Source organism: Dryobates pubescens, chromosome 3, assembly GCF_014839835.1.
Source record: "Dryobates pubescens isolate bDryPub1 chromosome 3, bDryPub1.pri, whole genome shotgun sequence".
Classification (NCBI taxonomy): Eukaryota; Metazoa; Chordata; class Aves; order Piciformes; family Picidae; genus Dryobates; species Dryobates pubescens.
The window spans coordinates 14,265,097-14,286,769 of NC_071614.1; the positions used below are offsets into that span (position 1 = coordinate 14,265,097).

General features: G+C 56.2%; 1 protein-coding gene across 1 annotated transcript in view; it reads right to left on the reverse strand.

Moving 5' to 3' along the window:
• Window positions 1-21,673, reverse strand: part of YES1 (YES proto-oncogene 1, Src family tyrosine kinase) — a 64,393-nt gene that overhangs the window by 13,093 nt on the left and 29,627 nt on the right. The window contains exons 2-4 of the mRNA XM_054179692.1: window positions 17,994-18,266; window positions 2,218-2,317; window positions 991-1,089 (exon numbers count right to left, since the gene is read on the reverse strand). Coding sequence (XP_054035667.1) covers window positions 991-1,089; window positions 2,218-2,317; window positions 17,994-18,258 — 464 coding nt within the window. The 5' untranslated portion in view covers window positions 18,259-18,266. The remainder of the gene's footprint in view (window positions 1-990; window positions 1,090-2,217; window positions 2,318-17,993; window positions 18,267-21,673) is intronic.

Consider the following 21,673-nt stretch of genomic DNA (forward strand, 5'->3'; position numbering starts at 1 on the left):
GGGTGCTGCCAAGGCTGTAGCTGGTCTTCATTTAGGGTTAGGATAAAACCCTAGATCTGATGGAGTGTGAACTCTTGAATCCATTTTTGCCTTCTATGAAACACACTGAATATGCCCCAGCTCTTCCCCTCATGACTGTGTTCTCCCATCCTCTTTCCTCTAGACCTACATATAGCAAGCAGAGGGCTCTGGAGCCCTCAACACAGGAAGGACATGGATCTGATGGAGCAGGTCCACAGAAGGGCCATGAAAATAATCAGGGGGTTGGAACACCTCTGCTATGGGGACAGGCTGAGGGGGCTGGGGGTGTTCAGCCTGGAGAAGACTCCAGGGAGACCTTAGAGCAGCCTGCCAGTACCTGAAGGGGTTTGCAGAGGGGCTGTTTACAAAGGCCTGCAGGGACAGGACCAGGGGCAACTAGAGCAGGCCAAATTTAGATTGGATGTGAGGAACAAATTCTGCACCATGAGGGTGGTGGAACACTGGAACAGGTTGCCCAGGGAAGTGATTGAGGCTCCACCCCTGGAGATATGGGCTGCCCAGGCAGGTGATGGAGTCACCATCACTGGAGGTGTTTAAGAGGGGACTGGATGGTGCCATGGTTCAGTTGATTAGATGGTGTTGGGTGATGGGTTGGACTTGATGATCTCGAAGGTCTTTTCCAACCTGATTAATTCTATTCTATATTCAAGGTGAGGCTGGACAGGGCTCTGGGCAACCTGATCCAGTGGGGGATATCCCTGCTGAGTGCAGGGGGTTGGACTGGATGACCTCTGGAGGTCCCTTCCAACCCAGCCCATTCTATGTTCTATGAAAACATTTCCATGTGTCCACCTCAGACTTAATTCTACCTTTGAGATTATCCAAGCTGCATTGCTACCTTTAATCAGTGCACTTCAGTGTTACATAGACTGAATCAAAGGAACAGTGTCACCACAGGACATGAAGTGTAGAGTGGGCAAGGAGAACAGACAGGATGCAATGTCTTACTCTTCTGCTTGGATGGAGTCTGCAGGAGCTACATAATTGCTTGGGATGTAGCCTGTTTTTCCTGTAGCAATGGATCTTGCTTCCCACCAGTCTCCTTCCCTGCAATGAAACATCAGTTATCTCTTCCACATACAAGCACCACAGCATTCCCCAGCACCTGTAACATCCTCACCTGAAAGGCCACATAACTGTAGGCCATGTGCTCAGTTTGTGGTGCACCCTGTAAGCAGCACCAGCACTCCTCTGAAGGTCAGGCTGGATGGGGCTCTGAGCAACCTGATCTAGTTAAAGATGTCCTTGCTCACTGAAGGCTGTGGAGGTGCTGCACTGGATGACCTTTAAAGGCCCCTTCCAACCTAGAGCACTCTATGATTCTGTGAGTTTTGCAGTGCAAGGGTTTGGGGCTTGTTATTTTAACTGCAAAAGGGATTTATCAACCATGTGAATTGCAGACCTACAGCAGGAAGGTTTATGGCAGAGATGTTCCCTGCTCCTCACCTGGCTCTCCCAGATCGTTTTGCTGACACATAAGGAAGCAGGAAGCCAGCCAGTGAAGTCAGAGAAGTGGGCAAATGAAACTGCTCTAGGTGTTAATTGGAACAGAACATCACTGCAGCCAACAGCTGCCTGTAAAGAGAGCTTCAAGATGAACAAAGGATTTCCTTCAACAGACTTGTAGAAAACAGGCTGAGGTGCTGTAAGGCTCCTGTGCAGCTGACCTAACATCCAGCTGCTCACAGCCCTCTGGGCATGGCTGGCCTGTGCACTGCCAGGGCAGGCTGTCCCGATCTGCAGGCAGCACTCTCTGCTCTGGCGTTCCCAGTGCAGTGCAGCCAGCGGTGCCCTCTCCCTGTGAGAGGTGCTAGGGAAGCCACCAGAGACCCTGCAAGCTGCAGAGCCTTGGGCTGGACAGCGTGTGCCTGCACCCCCACTGTGTTAGAGAGGGCAGCTGTGCCTTGCTGCAGCAAGGAGTGGAAGGATGGCACACAGCCATCCGGAGGGGAGAGGCTTAGGGGCGCCCCGGTCACCGCAGCGCTGCACTCAGAACCCAGTGCTGAGCCTGCAGGCTGCTGTCTCACCAGCAGCAAGACTTTGACCCCATGCTCCTTGAACATCTAGTCAAGAAAATGGACAAATCAATCCATCTGCTCTTCTCTGCAGCAGGATAGAGACTCCCTGAGGAGGGCTCTGGGCTGGGCGGGCGCGGGCCGGGCGCGCCGTCCTTACGTGTTGTTGATGATCTGGAAGCGCTCCCCCTTGCTGAAGGACAGGTCCTCGGTGGTCCTGGCCTCGTAGTCATACAAGGCCACAAACACAGTAACACCACCTGGGGGAGCAGAAAAACAGCAACACATGACACAGCTGCACTGGTGCACTTGACTTCAGGCCCTGCCCATGAAACAACTCATCCATTTGGATGTGGAAGCAGCTAAGACGCTGGATCCATTTCGGATCAAGCATCAGCAGACTCCTCAGGAGAAAGCCTGAAGCCAGCCTTGCACGGCACACAACACAGCCAGGGATGCCCCTGGCATTAGGTGAAGGACTAAGAGCTCTCACACACAGACAGGAGTCAGCAGCAGTCAGGGAGGCATGCTCCTGTAAAGAAAGGCAAATCCAGAAGGTCTGAGGGTCCTGCAGGCCATGCTGCGAGCCACAGCCACCAGCTCCTGCAGCACCTCCCTGCTGAACCGGGCTGCAAACAGCTGAGGAGCCCCCAGCTTCCTGAGGTTCCACCTCAAGATCTGCTCAAGGAACTAACCAGAAATAAATGCATTCTGCTGGAGATGAAGACACTTATCTGCTTTAGAGCTAAAGGTTTTTAATTCCATCAAGCCCCCACCAGCCCCTTGCTGAGGATGATCTCAGTGTCACTCCAGGTGACAAGCACTGAGATGAGTCCCAGGAGAAGCAGCTGCACTGCACCAACCAAATGGATGTGCTGCTCCATCCCACTGCTCCTGCAGGACAAAGGAAGACCCAGGGAACTCCAGGCCAGTCAGTCTGGCCTCCCTCTGCCTGGCAGGGTCATGGAGCAGATCCTCCTGAAGCCCTTGCTGAGGCCTATGGAAAATGAAGCAGAGGTGATTGGTGGTAACCAGCAGGGCTTCAGCAAGGGCAAACCCTAGCTGATGAACATCATGGAAGCACAGCATCAGTGGACAAGGGAAGAGCAACTGATAGCATCTCCCTGGGCTTGTGCAAAGCATTGACCCTGTCCCACCTGACAAACTGGAACAGCATGGACTGGAGGGGTGGCCACTGGCTGGGTAAGGAACTGGCTGGATGGCTGCACTCAGAGAGTTGTGGTCAATGGCTCAGAGTCCACATGCAGAGCAGTGGCAAGTGGTGTCCCTCAGGGGTCAGTGCTGGGACCAGTGCTGTGTAACATCTTTGTCAGGGCCATGGGCAGTGGCACTGAGGCTCCCTCAGCAAGGCTGAGATGACACCAAGCTGTGTGGTCTGGCTGCACACTGGAGGGAAGGATCCATCCAGAGGGACCTGGACAGGCTGCAGAGCTGGGACCAAGACAACTTGCAGCACTGCCTCCAGTTCTGGGGCCCCCAGCACAAGAAGGACCTGGAGCTGCTGGTGAGGGTCCTGAGGAGGCCATGAAATGATCAGAGGGCTGCAGAACCTCCCCTGTGGGGACAGGCTGGGAGAGTTGGGGCTGTTCAGCCTGGAGGAGGCTCTGGAGAGACCTCAGAACAACCTTCCAGTACCTGGAAGAGCTCCGGGAGAGCTGGGGAGGGACTTGGGACAAGGGCTGGGAGTGCCAGGATGAGAGGCAATGGCTTTGAGCTGGGAGAGGAGAGATTGAGGCTGGAGATGAGGAAGAAATTCTTGAGAGTGAGGCTGGTGAGACTCTGGCAGAGGTTGCCCAGGGAGGCTGTAGATGTCCCCTCCCCAGAGGTGTTCAAGGCCAGGCTGGATGAGGCCTTGAGGAGGCTGTGCTGGTGGGAGGTGTCCCTGGGTGTCCATGGAATTAGGTGATCTTTAAGGTCACAGAATCTCAGAATGTTAGGGGCTGGAAGGGACCTCCAGAGGTCATCCAGTCCAACCCCCTGCCAGAGCAGGGGCACCCAGGGCAGCTCACACAGGAACACATCCAGGTGGGCTTTGAATAGCTCCAGAGAGGGAGACTCCACAACCCCCCTGGGCAGCCTGCTCCAGGGCTCTGTCACCTCACAGGGAAAAAATTCTTCCTCCTGTTTCCATGGCACTTCCTCTGCCTCAGCTTCCACCACTGCCCCTTGTGCTGGCATTGGGCATCCCCCAGCAGAGCCTGGCTCCAGCCTCTGGGCACTCACCCTGCACAGCTTTAGCAACAGCAAGGAGGTCACCCTCAGGCTCCTCCTCTCCAAGCTACAGAGCCCTCAGCTCCCTCAGGCTCTCCCCATGAGGAAGATGTTCCACTGCCTTCAGCATCCTTATGGCTCTGTGCTGGACTCTCTCAAGTACTTCCCTGAGGTTCTTCTTGACCTGAGGGGCCCAGAACTGGACACAAGATTCCAGCTGTGGCCTCAGCAGGGCAGAGCAAAGGGGGTGAAGAACCTCTCTCGACCTACTCACCACAGCCCTTCTAATGCACCCCAGGATGCCATTGGCCTTCCTGGTCACCAGAGCACATTGCTGGCTCATGGTCAGCCTCCCATCCACCAGCACCCCCAGGTCCTTTTACCCTTCCCTGCTCTGCAGCAGCTCAGCCCCCAACCTCTCCTGCTCCCTGGGGTTGTTCTTTCCCAGGTGCCAGACTCTACCCCTGCCCTTGCTGAATTTCATTCCATTTCTCCCTGCCCAGCTCTCAGCCTGTCCAGCTCTGGCTGAATGGCAGCACAACCCTCCTGTGTCAGCCACTCCACACAGTTTGGTGTCATCAGCAAACTTGCTGGCAGTGCTCTCTGTGCCCTCATCCAGGATGCTGATGAATAGATTGAATACAACTGGTCCCAGTCCTGACCCCTGAGGGACTCCACTAGACACAGGCCTCCAACTGGACCCTGTCCCATTGACCACAACTCTCTGGCTTCTTCCCTTTAAGCAGTTCCCTTCACTGCCTGATCATTCAGTTTAGCTGCAAGGATGCAGTGGCAGACAGCGTCAAATGAAATCACAATAAACCACATCCACTGCTCTACCCTCACCCATCCACCTGCTGGTATCCTCTTCAAAGGCTGGCAGGTTGCTCAGACAGGACTTCCCCTTGGTAAACTGTTGACTGCTCCTAATTACCCTCCTGTCCTTTCTATGCCTCAGGACAGTGCTGAGGACAGGTTGCTCCATCACCTTTCCAGGGATGGACTTGATACTGACCAGTCTATAGTCACCTGAGTCCTCCTTCTTATCCTGTTTGAAGCCTGGAGCAATATTTGCCCTCCTCTGGTCCCCAGGCAGCTCTCCTGTCTGCCATGACCTGGCGGGCGGTCTGGCAATGACCTCTGCCAACTCCCTCCGCATCTCTGGGTGCATCCCATCAGGACCCATGGGTGCCCAGCTGGCTTCCATAAAGGCTTCACTGTTCTCTAACCCAGTCCTCATCAACCATGGAAAGTTTCTCCTGCCCTTCTCTGGGGCCTTGGGCCCCTGGGGACAGCCTACAGCAGCACAGATGGAGACAAGGATGACATTTAGCAACTCAGCCTTCCCTGTGTCCTCTGTCACCAAGGCACCACCTCACTCAGCACTGGGCCTGCACTGCCTCTGGTCTTAGATCTTCTTGCAAGGGATTTGAGGAAGCCTTTTCTGTTGTCCTTGACCTTCCCTCACATGGCTGAGTTCCAAGGAGGCCTTAGCCTTCCTAGTAGCCTCCCTACATCCTCTGACAACTGTCTTATACTCTCCCAAGTGCCAGCCCCTCCTTCCATCATCTGTGGACTCTCTTCTTCCACCTGAGTTTGCTCAGCAGCTCCCTACTCAACCATGCAGGTCTCCTGACTCCCTTCCTCCATTTCCTACTCTTTGGGATGCTCTGATCCTGAGCTTGGAAGAAGAGGTCCTTGAATGTTAACCAATTGCCTCGGGTCCCTTTGCCTTCTGGTACCCTGTCCCTTGCGATTGCCCTTAGCTGCTGCCTGAAAAGGCCAAAGTTGGCCCTGCTGAAATCCAGCATTGTAATCCTGCTTGATCCTCTCTTCCTACCACACAAGATCCTGACCTCCACTGTCCTGTGGTCACTGCAGCCAAAGCTGCCCTTAACCTTCCCTGCTTCAACCAGTTCCTCCCTGAAGGTGAGTATCAGGTCCAGGAATGCTCCTCTCCTAGTTGGTTCCCCCTGCATTTGCATCAATAAATTACCATCGGTGCCCTGGAGGAAGCTCCTGGCTGTGGAGGGCTCAGCAGGCTTTCCAGCAAACACCTGAGCAGCTCAAGTCCCCCTAGCAACCAGGGCCTGTGACTAGGAGCCTGCAAGATCCCTTCCAAGCTAAACTACTCCATGAGCACATGTCATGAGATGCTGAATGTACCCAAGATGGGGGCAGGGGCTGCTGTACTGACAGCAGGAAAGAGAGGGAGGACAGCAGGCTGTGTGCCAGTGCAAGCTACCTCTGCAAATCCACAGCTGGGGACCAGAACTGAACAGAATGAACACAGAAAACTGCAGATCACAGAATGGGAGGGGCTGGAAGGGACCTCCAGAGGTCACCCAGTCCAACCACCTGCCAGAGCAGGGGCATCCAGGGCAGGGCACACAGAACACAGCCAGGGGGTTGAGTGCTCCAGGCTCTGGCACCCTCAAGGTGAAGAAGTCTTTCTGTATGTTTAGGTAGGTTGGAAAGGTCCTCAAACCATCAGCTCAGGAACAGTTTAGGAGCTCTGGAATTGCTATTCCCCAGTCCAATGGACACTTAGGAGGCCTAATGACAGCCCAAGCAGGAACTTGTTAAAAAGTATAGTCCAGCTCTAACACTCATGCACATGGACCAAGAGAGACATGGAGCAGCCCCAACAGAAACATGCTGCACGGCCAGCAGGGCCCTCTGCCACTTTGCTCCAGGGCTGTGTCCAGCTCTGGAGCCCTCAACACAGGAAGGACATGGTCCAGAGGAGGCCACAAAAATGATCAGGGGGCTGGAAAACCTCTGCCATGAGGACAGGCTGAGGGAGCTGGGGGTCTTCAGCCTGGAGAAGGCTCCTGGGAGACCTTAGAGCAGCCTTCCAGTACCTGAAGGGGCTACAAGAAGGATGGAGAGACAAAGGCCTGCAGGGACAGGACCACGAGCAATGGCTTCAAACCAGAGCAGAGCAGATTGAGATTGGATGTGAGGAACAAGCTCTGCACCATGAGGCTGCTAGAACACTGGAACAGGCTGCCCAGGGAGGTGGTTGAGGCCCACCCCTGGAGATATTCCAGGTGAGGCTGGGCAGGACTCTGGGCAACCTGATCCAGTGTCCTACAGCGGGGTTGGACTGGATGCCCTTTGGAGCTCCCTTCCAGTGCTAGCTGTAGAGCTCCCACTGTGACAGTGAAGCTGGGGAATGCAATGAGCATGGCCTACAGCTGACACTCTGTGGAGTGCACACTGCTGCAGGAGCTCCTACCCACCTGAACCTTGCCATCTGCTGCAGTCAGGCTGTGATTACAGGATCCCAGCAGGCCTCAGCTGCAAATGAATTCAGTTCCTCTAGGAAAAATAGAAAGAAGTGTCCCCACAGGAGGAGAGAGCAATTGGGGTGAGCTGTGAGTTATGCACTGAGAATGAGGGAGAATGAGCATCCAGGGAACCCTTGATGTGAACAGCTCTGAGTCCCAGTTACAACCAGCACAGCTGTACCAGTGCCTGCCTGCCTCACCACAGCACCACACTGCTCTGCTGGCACACACTGCTGCCCTCTGCATCCATACAGACAGCAACCAAATGGTGGGGAAAGAAACCATCCCCAGAGAGCTCCTCAGCAGGTGAAGAAAGCCAACACTCTCAAGCTGCAGTAGGACCAGAGAGACTGGGAGACTCCAGGAACTCTGACACAAGATGAGAAGGCAGCACTGCTGGCTGAGCCAAGCACTCCTGGCACTCAGAAGTGTTGGACAAGGCTCTCTTCCTCTCCTGTGAAACTAAGGGCCACAGAACAGGATCCAGTGGTTTAGTGGCACACTGAAAGCTTACACCCAGAGGAAGTTCCATCACTTTATTCATTCACTAAACCAGTTTTGATTGATCCCCAAATTGGTGCTGGGTACTCTAATGGATTCTGGGGCAACCTCTGCACTCTGGAAGTGTTCCTGGGTGTGCTGCTGTGATTTGACAAAGCCAGGAGCAGTAACTCCCTGTGCACCATAGCCTCACCTGGCAGTACACTGATGGGAGTGTTCCCCCCATCAGCCTGCCTGCAGACACACAGACCCACACTGATGAGGCTGGTGACTCTGGCCCAAGACATGAAGTGCCTCACCACCAGCAGAACAGGGACAGGCAAGAGAAGATCCTGTCTGGCCACTGCAGAAAAGGATTTGTGCTCCCTGGGGTAGATCTTCATCCCTGGTGGCTGCTGCTGCCCAGGAGTGCCTGCACACACTGCTGGGATTCCCAAGGGAACAAACAAGACTTAGTGAGAAGAAATTGTTGTGCTTTAAGCCCTTCCAGCTGGAAACCCTGCAGCTGCCTGCTCACTCCTACCCCTCCAGTGGGTGGGGGGAAGAACACAATAAAAGGCTCCAAGGTCAAGTCAAAGAACAAGGAGGCTTCACTCCCCAGCCCTGCTCACACCTAAAGGACAGACTTAAGACTTGGGGAAACAAAAGCAGTTTAAACAACCCCCAGCAAGTCACCAGCTGGATCAATGGGACAGTGACAAATGCACCTTCCCCCCACCTTCCACCTTCTCAGGCCCAGCTCTGCTACCTCTTTGCCCATAGTGACACAGAGCATGGGGGCTGTGGTGACCTTATGTTGTTTCTGCTGCTCCTTCCCTCTGAGGGACAAAACTCCTCACAGTCTTCCCCTGCTACCATGTGGCAGTCATGAAGGACACTCCTCCCAGAACCTCTCCTACCAGCAGGGATCCCCTCTGCAGGTGATCTTTAGATTGGAAGAGGAAAGGACCAGGCTTGCTGGAGACAAGCCTGAACACACATGGGCTGCTGTGATGGCTCCACTGCTATCCCAGGGAGGCAGAGGACAGTAGGCCATGTGATGAGGAGGGTGCAAGGGCCCTTGATGAGCCAGGACTCACAGCAGTGCATGAGAGTGATCCAGCAGGGAGCAGACCCCACACAAAGGTCCCCAGGTGAAGGGTGTCTGCCAATGTGTGGAGCATGGGGAAGAGGCAAGGAGTGCTGGAACCTCTGGTCCAGCAGGGAAACTACGATGTCATTGCCCTTCTGGAACATGGGGGGATGAACTCCACAGCTGGAGTGCTGTGGAAGACAACTACAGGCTCTCCAGAAGGGCCAGGCCCAGGAGGAGAGGAGCCCCGTGTGCCAGGGAGGGCCTGGGCTGTCAGGAGCATGATGATTGTGGGGAAGAGCCAGGGGAAAGGCCAAGTCAGGATGGGGCTCTGCTAGACCACCCAACCAGGACAGGGAGGTAGATGAAGTGTTTCAGAGGTGCCTTGGGAAGGTCTCAGAATCATCAGCCCTTGTCCTTGTGAGGAGCTTCAGCATACCAGAGACCTGCTGGGATTGCCACACAGCAGGCAGGAAGCATCCCAGGGGGTCTTGGAGTGCATGGAAGAGAACTTCTTAACACACCTGGTAAGGAGCCAGTGGGGGAAGGCAGAACCTCCACCCACTGCTGGGTGCAGCAGGGAACCTGGTGACCAAGGACAAGGAGCAGGCTCAGCTGCTGAACCCCTGCTTTGCCTCAGTGTCTGTCAGTGACCCCAGCTGCTCCAGGAGGAGTCAGGCCTGGAACTGGAAGATGTTCTTCCCCTGACTGGGGGCCACTGGGTGAGGAATGAAGGCAGGAGCCCTGCTGCTGTGTAGCAACAAGATCCCAGGCGTGCAGTCCTCCCAGAAGTCCTTTGTTGCTGTGATGTGGAATTCCCAGCATGAGAGGTCTCAGAGTGTCCTTAACAGCAGAAGTCCTGGAAGCCCTTAACAGACAGAGCAGCTAACAGCAGTCCTGAGCATACTGCCAGCAGCATCCCTACACCAAAGCCCAACCTAGCTCAGAGGGGCACTTTGTGTTCTCTTTATTCTCAATCCCTTCAACCAGTGAAACCCAAGCACATGGACAGGCTCAAATCTTTCCCAGTGAGAGGTGCCAGCATGCCCAGGAGGTGTCCTTGCAGCATGATCCAGTCAAAGGGTGCCAATGTGAGGAGGGTGCTCTTGGCTCCCATGGAATGTGATTGGTTTGCTCTGTGCAGCTAAGGAATTGGGCAGCTAAGGAATCCTGCACTCTGCACTAGTCCAGCAGCTGCCCTCACACCAGTGGTGCAACAGGGAGAGAGGGATGGGGAGCAGGAAGCAGCCCCCACAATCCAGGAGGAAATGACCTGTTGTGCCACTGAGATGTGCACAGCTCTGTGGGGACAGGATGGGATCCAGCCAGGGCGACTTCAGGAGCTGGCAGCTGTGCTCCCCAAGCTGCTCACCATCATCTGTCACCAGTGCTGGCTCCCCAGGGAGGTCCCAGCTGCCTGGAGGCCAGCACATGTGATACCATCTACAAGAATAGCTGCAAGATAACCCAGGGAACTCCAGGCCTGACAGCCTGAGCTGGGTGCCAGGGAAGGCCACGGAGCAGGGCACACACAAGACACCCTGAAGATCAGGGCCAAGCAGCAGGGGGCTATGAAAGGCAGCTCCTGGGTGACTGCTCTGACCTCCTACAGCGAGTGACCTGGCTAGGGGAGGAGGGAAGGGCCTCGACATTGTCTGCCTGCACTTCAGCAAAGCCTCTGACACTGCCCCAGATTCTCCTACAGAAACTGCTGGCACAAGGCTTGGCTCAGTGCCCTCTGCCCTGGCTCACAACCTGGCTGATGCCCAGAGAGTGGTGGTAATGGAACAGACCCTGGCTGGGACTCAGTCACCAGTGGTGTCCCCAGGGCTGGGGCTATGCTCTTTAGTGTCTTTGTCACTGATCTGGGTGAGGGCATGGAGGCAGCCTCAGGGAGTCTGCAGGTGGCTCCAAGCTGGGTGGCTGTGTCCAGCTGCTAGAGGGCAGGGAGCCTTACAGCAGGGTCTGGACAGGTGAGAGCCATGGCCAAGGCTCATTGGATGAAGTTCAACAAGGCCAAGGGCCAGGTCCTGCACCTGGGTCACCACAACCCCATGGGGAGCTACAGACTTGGGGATGTGTGGATGGAAAGCTGCAGCTTGGAGAGGGACCTGGGGGTGTTGGTTGGCAGTCACTGACCAGGAGCCAGCAGTGCCCAGGTGGCCAAGGAAGCCAATGGTATCCTGGCTTGGGTCAGAAGCAGGGTGGGCAGCAGGGACAGGAGGTGACCATCCCTCTGTGCTCAGCACTGGGGAGGCCACACCTCGAGTGCTGTGCTCAGCTCTGGGCCCTCCCTGCAGGAAGGACATTGAGGGGCTGGAGCCTGTCCAGAGCAGGGCAGCAAGGCTGGAGAAGGGCCTGGAGCCCCTGGGCTAGAGGAGGGCTAAGGGAGCTGGGGGTGTTCAGGTTGGAGAGGAGGAGGCTGAGGGAGACCTCCTTGCTCTCTGCAGCTCCCTGAAGGGAGGTTGGAGTGAGGAGGGGGCAGCCTCTGCTCCTTGGTGGCAAGGGACAGGAGCAGAGGCAATGGCTCCAAGCTGCCCCAGGGGAGGCTCAGGCTGGAGCTCAGGAAATCTTTCTGCCCTGGAAGGGATCTCAGCCATTGGAAGAGGCTGCCCAGGGCAGTGCTGGAGTCCCCATCCCTGGGGGTGTTCCAGGAGCTGTGGCCCTGGGGCTTAGGGACCTGGTTTGGTGTTGAGCCTGCAGTGCTGGGCCTTGGGTTGGACTGGATGAGCTTGGAGCTCTCTTCCAGCTGGAAATATTCTGTGGTCCTTGCAGCAACAGACTGCTCCAGATGGGGCTTCCCTCAGAGCTGTGGACTTCTTCAGGAGCAGTGCCTGCTCCAGTGTGGCTCCTCCACAGGCTGCAGGCAGGGCTCTTCTCCACCACTGATCTCTAGAGGTTGCAAGGGCTCAGCTGCCATCTCTCCAGGGGCCACAGGGCAACAGCTGCTCCAGCAATGCCTCCCTGCTCCTTTCTCACCACCATGGGCATCCACATGGCTCCAGCAGGACTAGAGAGCTCCCCAAACAAGCAGGTTTCCCCTCTCCAGTGTTATCAGAGGTGCTGACTGCCTTGGCCTTGGACAGAGATGGGTCCAGCCTGCAGCTGGGGGAGCTTCTGGAAGCTCCTTAGAGGAGATATGCCAGTAGCCCCCTCCCCTGCTACCCAAACCCAGGCACCAACCCAACACAGAAATACATCAAGACTGGTGCAGGAGATGAAGATTTCAGGCATGAGGAGCAATAAAGAATTCTGATGCTATTTCATCTCTGAATATGTTCACCCAAAGCAGAGCAGAGCTGGCACAGGGGTGAGGCAGGGCAGATGCTCCCTGGAAGCAGGTGAGGGCCTGGCCACTCCAAACTGCTGCAGAGGGACAGAGCCCCTGTGGTGCCCTGGAGAACAGCTTAGGATGGGCAGGGCCAGTCCTGCTTCTGGCAAAGACAAACCCATCCATGGGCACCTAGGAGCACCTGCTGGGTGCTGCAGGAGGATGGAGAGATCCAATCTGTACTGCAAGGGATTTCATTTGGGCAAGTACCTGCATGATGCTGACTGTTAGCTACCTCCTGGGCATGCCAGAGATGGTACAGAACAAGGAGTGGATGATGGCCTGGGTTTGGCTAGGGTAGGGGTCTCTGTTCACAGGAAGGGGGGCAGGGAACACAGCCAGGCCAGCCCAGGCAGGACAGCCCAGGAGAGGCAGCTGAACCAGCCAGTGGCAGCCTTGATCCCATGAACGTGCTGGCTGCTGTGCTGGGAGGAGGTGGAGGGTGCCGAGGGTGGGCACAAGTTGTGTAGGGGCTTAAGGGGGTCCTGTGCTGTCACTCAGGTTTGTCTGTCACTTTCTTTACTACTGCAGTCATTCCTCTTTTGTAGATTCAAAGAATGGTTTGGTTTGGAAGGGACTTTAAAGCTCATCCCCACTTCTAGTTTTGCTCCATCCCCCCCAGTCCTATCCCTCCCTGACACCCTCAGAAGTCCCTCCCCAGCTTTCTTGGAGCCCCCTGCAGATCCTGGAAGGCCACAAGAAGGTCTCCTGGGAGCCTTCTCCTCTCCAGCCTGCACAACCCCAACTCCCTCAGTCTGTCCTCACAGCAGAGCAGCTCCAGCCCTCTGCTCCTCCTCGTGGCCCTGCTCTGGACACCTTCCAGCCCCTCCAGATCCTTCCTGGCACAGAGGCTCCAGAACTGGCCCCAGAGCTCCAGCTGTGGTCTCAGCAGAGTGGAGCAGAGGGGCAGAAACCCCTCCCTGGCCCTGCTGGCCACACTTCTCTTGCTGCAGCCCAGGCTCTGCTTGGCTCTCTGGGCTGCAAGTGCTCACTGCTGGCTCCTCTTGAGCTCCTCCTCCCCCAGCACCCCCAAGGCCTTTTCTCCAGGGCTGCTCTCCAGCCAGTCCCTGCCCAGCCTCTATCAGTGCCTGGGATTGCCCTGACCCAGCTGCAGGACCTTGCCCTTGGCCTTGTTGAACCTCATGAGGTTGGCTTAGGCCCAGCTCTGCAGCCTGTCCAGGTCCCTCTGGATGGATCCTTCCCTCCAGCTGTCTGCTGCACCACACAGCTTGGAGCTGAGGGAGCCTCAGTGCCACTCTCCATGGCACCAACAGAGATGTTAAACAAGCCTGGTCCCAGGACTGAGCCCTGAGAGACTCCACTTGTCCCTGGCCTCCACTTGGCCATGGACCATTGCCAGCCACCCTTTGGGTGCAGCCCTCAAGCCAGTTCTGTACCCACTGAATGGTCCATCTATGGAACCCAGCTTGCAGACCAGGATGTGGTGTGGGACAGTGTCGAAGGCTTTGCTCAGGCCCAGGTCAATGAGGTCAGCTGCTCAGCCTTCATCTCTTGATGTTGTGACCTTCTCACAGAAGGCCAGCAGGTTTGTCAGGCAGGATTTGACCTTGGTGCAGCCCTGCTGCTTGTGCCCAGTCGCCTCTTTGTTATTCTTCTGCCTCAGCAGTGCCTGCAGGAGGCTCTGCTCCATGATCTTAGAGGGCACAGAGGTGAGACTGCCTGGCCTGTAGTCCCCTGGGTCATCCCTCTTTCCCTTCTTGACAATGACAGTTATGTTTCCCCTTTTCCAGTCAGTGAGGACCTCCCCAGACTGCCAGGACTTCTGGAATATGATGGAGAGTGGTTTAGCAACCTCCTCCCCAGCCCCCTCAGCACCCCTGGGTGTATCCCATTGGGTCCCATGGACTTGAACACTCTCAGGTTCTTCAGATGGTCACAACCTGATCTTCACTCACATGGGGCAGTTTCTTCCTCCAGTCCCTGCCATCATCTTCCATCACTCTGGGAGTGTGGCTGGAGCCCTTGCCAGTGAAGACTGAGGTAAGGAAGTCCTTGAGAACCTCAGCCTTCTCCATGTCACTTGTCACCAGCTCAGCTGTTTGCTTTCTGAGGGGGCCCACACCTTCCCCAGGCTTCTTTTTACCCTTACTGTACCTATAGAAATGGTTACCCTTCCCCTGGGTCTCCCTGGCTGGATTGAATTCTAACTGAGCTTTAGCTTTTCTAACCAGGGCTCTTGCTGCTCAGGCAGCTCCCTTACATGCCCCCATTCCAGCTGTCCTCTCTTCCACTCCTTGTAGAGCTTCTTTTTGTGTGTCAGGGTGCCCAGGAGCTCCTTGCTCATCCAGGCAGGTCTCCCAGCATTCTCTCCTGCTTTCCTCCTGGTGGGTATACTTTGCTCCTGGGCATGGGGAAGGTGGTCCTTGAACATTGCCCAGCTGCCCTGGGCCCCTCTTCCCTCTAGGGCTTTGTCCCACGGCACTTTGGCCAGCAGATCCCTGCAGTGATCAAAGTCTGCATGCCTGAAGTCCAGGGTTGCAAGCTTGGGATACTCCTTCTAGCTGCCCTGAGGATCTTAAATTCTATTGCTTCATGGATCCTCATGGGGGGTTGTGGAGTCTCCCTCTCTGGAGCTATTCAAAGCCCACCTGGATGTGTTCCTGTGTGAGCTGCCCTGGGTGCCCCTGCTCTGGCAGGGGGTTGGACTGGATGACCTCTGGAGGTCCCTTCCAGCCCCTAACATTCTGAGATTCTGTGACCTTAAAGATCACCTAATTCCATGGACACCCAGGGACACCTCCCACCAGCACAGCCTCCTCAAGGCCTCATCCAGCCTGGCCTTGAACACCTCTGGGGAGGGGACATCTACAGCCTCCCTGGGCAACCTCTGCCAGAGTCTCACCAGCCTCACTCTCAAGAATTTCTTCCTCATCTCCAGCCTCAATCTCTCCTCTCCCAGCTCAAAGCCATTGCCTCTCATCCTGGCACTCCCAGCCCTTGTCCCAAGTCCCTCCCCAGCTCTCCCGGAGCTCTTCCAGGTACTGGAAGGTTGTTCTGAGGTCTCTCCAGAGCCTCCTCCAGGCTGAACAGCCCCAACTCTCCCAGCCTGTCCCCACAGGGGAGGTTCTGCAGCCCTCTGATCATTTCATGGCCTCCTCAGGACCCTCACCAGCAGCTCCAGGTCCTTCTTGTGCTGGGGGCCCCAGAACTGGAGGCAGTGCTGCAAGTTGTCTTGGTCCCAGCTCTGCAGCCTGTCCAGGTCCCTCTGGATGGATCCTTCCCTCCAGTGTGCAGCCAGACCACACAGCTTGGTGTCATCTCAGCCTTGCTGAGGGAGCCTCAGTGCCACTGCCCATGGCCCTGACAAAGATGTTACACAGCACTGGTCCCAGCACTGACCCCTGAGGGACACCACTTGCCACTGCTCTGCATGTGGACTCTGAGCCATTGACCACAACTCTCTGAGTGCAGCCATCCAGCCAGTTCCTTACCCAGCCAGTGGCCACCCCTCCAGTCCATGCTGTTCCAGTTTGTCAGGTGGGACAGGGTCAATGCTTTACACAAGCCCAGGGAGATGCTATCAGTTGCTCTTCCCTTGTCCACTGATGCTGTGCTTCCATCATGTTCATCAGCTAGGGTTTGCCCTTGCTGAAGCCCTGCTGGTTACCACCAATCACCTCTGCTTCATTTTCCATAGGCCTCAGCAAGGGCTTCAGGAGGATCTGCTCCATGACCCTGCCAGGCAGAGAGAGGCCAGACTGACTGGCCTGGAGTTCCCTGGGTCTTCCTTTTTCCCCTATTGAAGATGGGGCTGCTGTTTCCCCTTCTTCCGTCAGCAGGGACTTCACCAGCCTGCAGGCACCTTGCAATTCCTTCCTTCCTCTTTGCACTGCTCTGTTCAATTCTCCTTTTCTCACTCTAAGGGGGTTGCAATTTGCTCCCAGATTTGCCTCCCATACTGCTGGGAGGGAGGGCCATGGTTTAGAGTTGACCTCTCAGTTCTGGGCCGAGGGCTGGGCTGGGTGAGCTCTGTGATTCTGTGAGGGGTGGGGGGCAGCTGTGTGCAGGGCTGTGTGGGGCCTGGCTGTGCTTAAAGCCACACCACCTAACAATTCCCCTCTGGAATTGCCTGATGGCAAAGCCACAGATGTTTACCATGGATCTCCAATCTCTGGTGTTTAAAAGCTTTTGAGCAGCACCACAACAAAGCACATGTGCAGGGACTGTAACTGTGCTAACATGAGAGCTCTGTGGAGACACCAGAGCTAGAGTGAGAGGGAATCACTGCCCATTTGAGGGGAAGTGTCTGTGCAAAGCCTCCACAGCTACTCTCTCCTCTATTTCTCTCAAAGGAGGAACAACTCTCAGCTTCCTGCAAAGCCTGCAGTCAGCCTGCACAGGGCAAATGCCTTTCCAGGGATGTTTTAAGACTCTATGATAAAGGTGAGTTTACAACAGCCAGTGTGCAGATGCCTGTCAAATGCTGCCCCTTCAGAGGCTCTCAGTCACCTGAGCAGCTCTTGGAGCCTTCTCCATTGGATTTGGGCATTTTCTGTTTGGTGCTGAACTGACCCCACCCCTGGGAGCCCTGCTCCTTTGCTTCCCAGAGCAGATAGATCACACTGCAGAACCTCTGCAGCTGCAGAGATGAACAGATTCAACGTTGCATCAAAGGAACTCACAGCTAACAAGTCTGAAGATCAGTTTCCAACCTCTATCTCCTGAAGTGGTTTCATTTTGCACCTCTCTCCACATGTTAAAGCCCTTCTCCACAGGCATTCCTTCAGCAGCTTGCAATTCCTAACACAGTATTAGCAACCATTTCCCTTACTGCCTTTAGAAAGCCTTCAGTTTCTCTGTGATGCTAAAATCACCTCCAAGACACAAATGCCAAGCCAGGCAGCCCCTGCCAAGTGCCAGGCACTAGTGATCATGGTGAACTGAGCAGCAAAGGCTGCTGGCTGTACATTTGTAACTGACTGCTGTGGACAGGTGGTGTTTGGAATATGATTTTTAAGCTTTACTAACAGCAACAACAATAACAGAAGGACACAGAGCTGGCAGTGGTCACAGTGAGGATCCCAGGGCTGGAGCAGCTCTGCTGTGAGCACAGGCTGAGGGAGCTGGGGGTGTTCAGCCTGGAGAGGAGAAGGCTCCTGGGGGACCTCAGAGCTGCCTTCCAGTACCTGAAGGGATCCTACAGAAAGGCTGCAGAAGGACTTCTCCTGAGGGTATCTAGAGACAGGCCAAGGGGGAATGGTTTGAAGCTGAGGCAGAGCAGGGTTAGAGTGGAGTTGAGGAAAAAGCTCTTCAGTAGGAGGATTGTGAGACTCTGGCACAGGCTGCCCAGGGAGGCTGTGGCTGCCTCCTCCCTGGGGGTGTTCAAAGCCAGGTTGGATGAGGCCTTGGGCAATCAATTCTAGTTGAGAGGTGTCCCTGACCATGGCAGAGGGGTTGGAGAACATGACCTCTGAGGTCCCTTCCAGCCTGAGCCACGCTGTGATTCTGTGAGTGACAGTGACAGCATCATTTGCTGTAACACTTACCTGTTAAAGTACTAGGATATGGACTTGGCACAGCTGAAAATGAAGAGGATGCTCCTCCAAAGGGCGTCATTCCTGAGGGCCCTCCAAAAGGAGTCATGGAATGACTGTTAAAGTTCACTGCTGATCCCTTTACTGACGGTGACTGCGAAGCCTGGCTGGAGTCAGAGCCGAAGTGGCTGCCGTGGGTGATGACAGGCTCTGGGGCACTCTCAGCTCTGTACTTCAGGCCTGGACCTTTATCTTCTTTGCTTTTAATGCACCCCATGGCTGCTCCTGTGAGAAGGAGAGGGAAGAGAATGAGTTCACCTTGTGAGTTTTGCTAACACAAAAGACTCCCCAGATTACCGATTGGTTTTGAACCCCCAGGCAGCCCCCAGCCACTGCTGCCTCCTTGCATGGGGAAGGGCTCCACACAAAGCCCCGGTCACTCACAGACCACAGATGACCCAACTCTGTGCCCTTACCACATCACACCCCACCAGCACATGGGGATGGTTGCTCATCCCAGCTCCCTGCTGGGCTGTAGACGGTGAGACAGTAAAAACTGTAGTGAAGCTGATACCGTACTGATTTTCAGTATTCAGTATCACTAAGGTTGGAAGAGACCTCAAAGATCATCGAGTCCAACCTGTCACCACAGACCTCATGACTAGAGTAGGGAGGCCACTACTGCCCACTGCAGGCTTGAACTCACAACCTTCCCATTGAGGGTCTTATGTGCTACCAACTGAAGAGCAGGAGAACAAACAGATAAACCCAGAGCCAGTGCCAGCAGGACAATCAGTGAGGCACTCTTGCTTCCCCTCATGCCTGTGCTGCAGGGCCCTGCCCTGCACTGCCAGCCCCCCAACACAACTCACAAAGCCTGGGACAGCCCAGGGCAGGGATAGGACTTGGTTCACTGCATCAGAACAAATTCAGAACCACAGAATTGTTTTGCTTGGAACAGACCTTTAAGACTAAGTAACCTTCAACCCAGCACCACCAGGCCACCAAATCCTGTCCCCAAGTGCCATGGCCTCACCTTTCTGGAACACCTCCAGGGATGGGGACTCCACCACCTCCCTGGGCAGCCTCTGCCAGTCCCTGACCACTCTGGCAGCAAAGAATTTTTTCCTTCCTCTCCAACCTCAGCCTCCCCTGGCACAACTCCAGGCCCTTTCCTCTCCTTCTATCACCTGAGACTGGGGAAAAAGAGTCCAATTCCACCCCCACCCCTGCCACCTCCTTCCAGGGAGCTGCAGAGAGCATTGAGGTCTCCCTCAGCCTCCTCTTCTCCAGGCTGAACACCCCCCAGCCCCCAGCCCTGCTCTCCAGACCTTTCCCCAGCGTTATTGCCCTTCTCTGGACGCTCTTCAGCACCTCAATGTCCTTCTTGTAGTGAGAAAACTTGTCAGCCAGCAGGGCACCCCCTGGCTCCTCTCCAGCTGCTGGCACCCAGCACCCCCAGGGCTTTCTCTGCCGGGCAGTTTGCAGCCACTCTGCCCCACGCCTGGAGAACCATGGGGCTGTTGTGAGCCAAGGGCAGGGCCTGGCCCTGGGCCTCGTTGAAACACATACAGCTGAGCTCAGGCCACGGGTGCCTGCCCCAGGCTCTCGCAGCGGCGCACACTGTGCGCAGGGAGCAGAGCGCTGCACTGCGGCCCAGCCTGCGAGAGGGGCAGGAACGGGGGGGCACGGGGGGGGAGGGGCAGGGCAGCAGGGGGGGAGGGGCAGGGCAGCAGGGGGGGAGGGGCAGGGCAGCAGCAGGGAGCCACTGAGCGGTGTCTGCAGCAGGCACTCCAGGCGCCGCAGCAGCTTGCTCTCTGCCTCCAAGCCTCTCCTGCTGACTCTGAGCACTGCACCCACATGCGGGGGTAGGAGTGACCTCCCTGGAGGTCTGCCAAGAAACCCTGCTCTGAACGGCAGGGACTAAAGGCACAGCCATGCTGCTCTGCTCCCCAGCTGACACTCTCCGGTGTTACAACTGCAGGACAGCAGGGGCTGGAAGGCACCTCCAGAGATCACCCAGCCCAACCCCTGCCAGAGCAGGGTACCCAGGGCAGGGCACACAGAACACATCCAGGTGGGGCTGGAAAGGCTCCAGAGCAGGAGACTCCACAACCTCTCTGGGCAGCCTGCTCCAGGCTCCGGCACCCTCACAGTGACAAAGTTTCCCCTCCTGTTCCTGTGGCTCCTCCTCTGCTCCAGCTTGCCCCCAGTGCCCCTTGTGCTGTCCTTGGACATCTCTGAGCAGAGCCTGGCTCCAGTCCTGCACATCTTTATCCCCAGCAACGAGGGCAGCCCTCAGACTGCTTTGCTCCAAGCCCCCAGCCCCAGATCACTGAGCCTGTGCTCACAGGGGGATGGTCCAGAGGCTGGAGAAGGGCTTGGAGCACCTGGGCTACAAGGAGGGGCTGAGGGAGCTGGGGGTGTTCAGGCTGGAGAGGAGGCTGAGGCTGTCCCCAAGACAGCTGTCAGCCCCTGGACAGCAGCTCTCTGAGCTGGGTTCGGAACTGGCTGGAGGCTGAGCCCAGAGAGTGGTGGTGAATGGTGCCACAGCCAGCTGGCAGCCAGGCACCAGTGGTGTCCCCCAGGGATCAGTGCTGGGCCCCATCCTGTTCAGTAGCTTTACTGAGGATCTGGATGAGGGCAGGAGGGTAGGAGAGCTCTGCAGAGGGACCTTGCCAGGCTGGACAGATGGGCAGAGTCCAAGGGCAGGAAATTGAACACATCCAAGGGCCAGGTTCTATACATTGGCCACAACAACCCCAGGCAGTGCTACAGGCTGGGGTCAGAGTGGCTGAGAGCAGCCAGGCAGAGAGGGACCTGGGGGTAGTGGTGGACAGCAGCTGAACATGAGCCAGCAGTGTGCCCAGGCAGCCAAGAGGGCCAATGGCATCCTGGCCTGCATCAGGAACAGTGTGGCCAGCAGCAGCAGGGAGGTCATTGTGCCCCTGTACACTGCACTGGTTAGGCCACACCTTGAGTCCTGTGTCCAGTTCTGGGCTCCTCAGCTTAGGAAAGAGGTTGAGCTGCTGGAAGGTGTCCAGAGAAGGGCAACAAAGCTGGGGAGGGGTCTGGAGCACAGCCCTGTGAGGAGAGGCTGAGGGAGCTGGGGTTGCTTAGCCTGCAGAAGAGGAGGCTCAGGGGAGACCTTCTTGCTCTCTCCAACTCCCTGAAGGGAGGTTGTAGCCAGGTGGGGGTTGGTCTCTTCTCCCAGGCAGCCAGCACCAGAACAAGAGGACACAATCTCAAGCTGGGCCAGGGAAGGTTTAGGCTGGAGGTGAAGAAGTTCTTCACAGAGAGATTGGCCATTGGGATGTGCTGCCCTGGGTGGTGGTGGAGACACCATCCCTGGAGGTGTTTAAGACAAGACTGCCATGGCCTGGTTAATTAGTTAGGGCTGGCTGATTGGTTGGACTTGATCATCTTGGAGGTCTTTCTCAACCTGGTTCATTCTCTGATGCTGTAGGGAGGTTGGAGTGAGGAGGGGACAGCCTCTGCTCCTTGGTGGCAAGGGACAGGAGCAGAGGCAATGGTTCCAAGCTGCCCCAGGGGAGGCTCAGGCTGGAGCTCAGGAAATCTTTCTGCCCTGGAAGGGATCTCAGCCATTGGCAGAGGCTGCCCAGGGCAGTGCTGGAGTCCCTATCCCTGGGGGTGTTCCAGCAGCTGTGGCCCTGGGGCTTAGGGACCTGGTT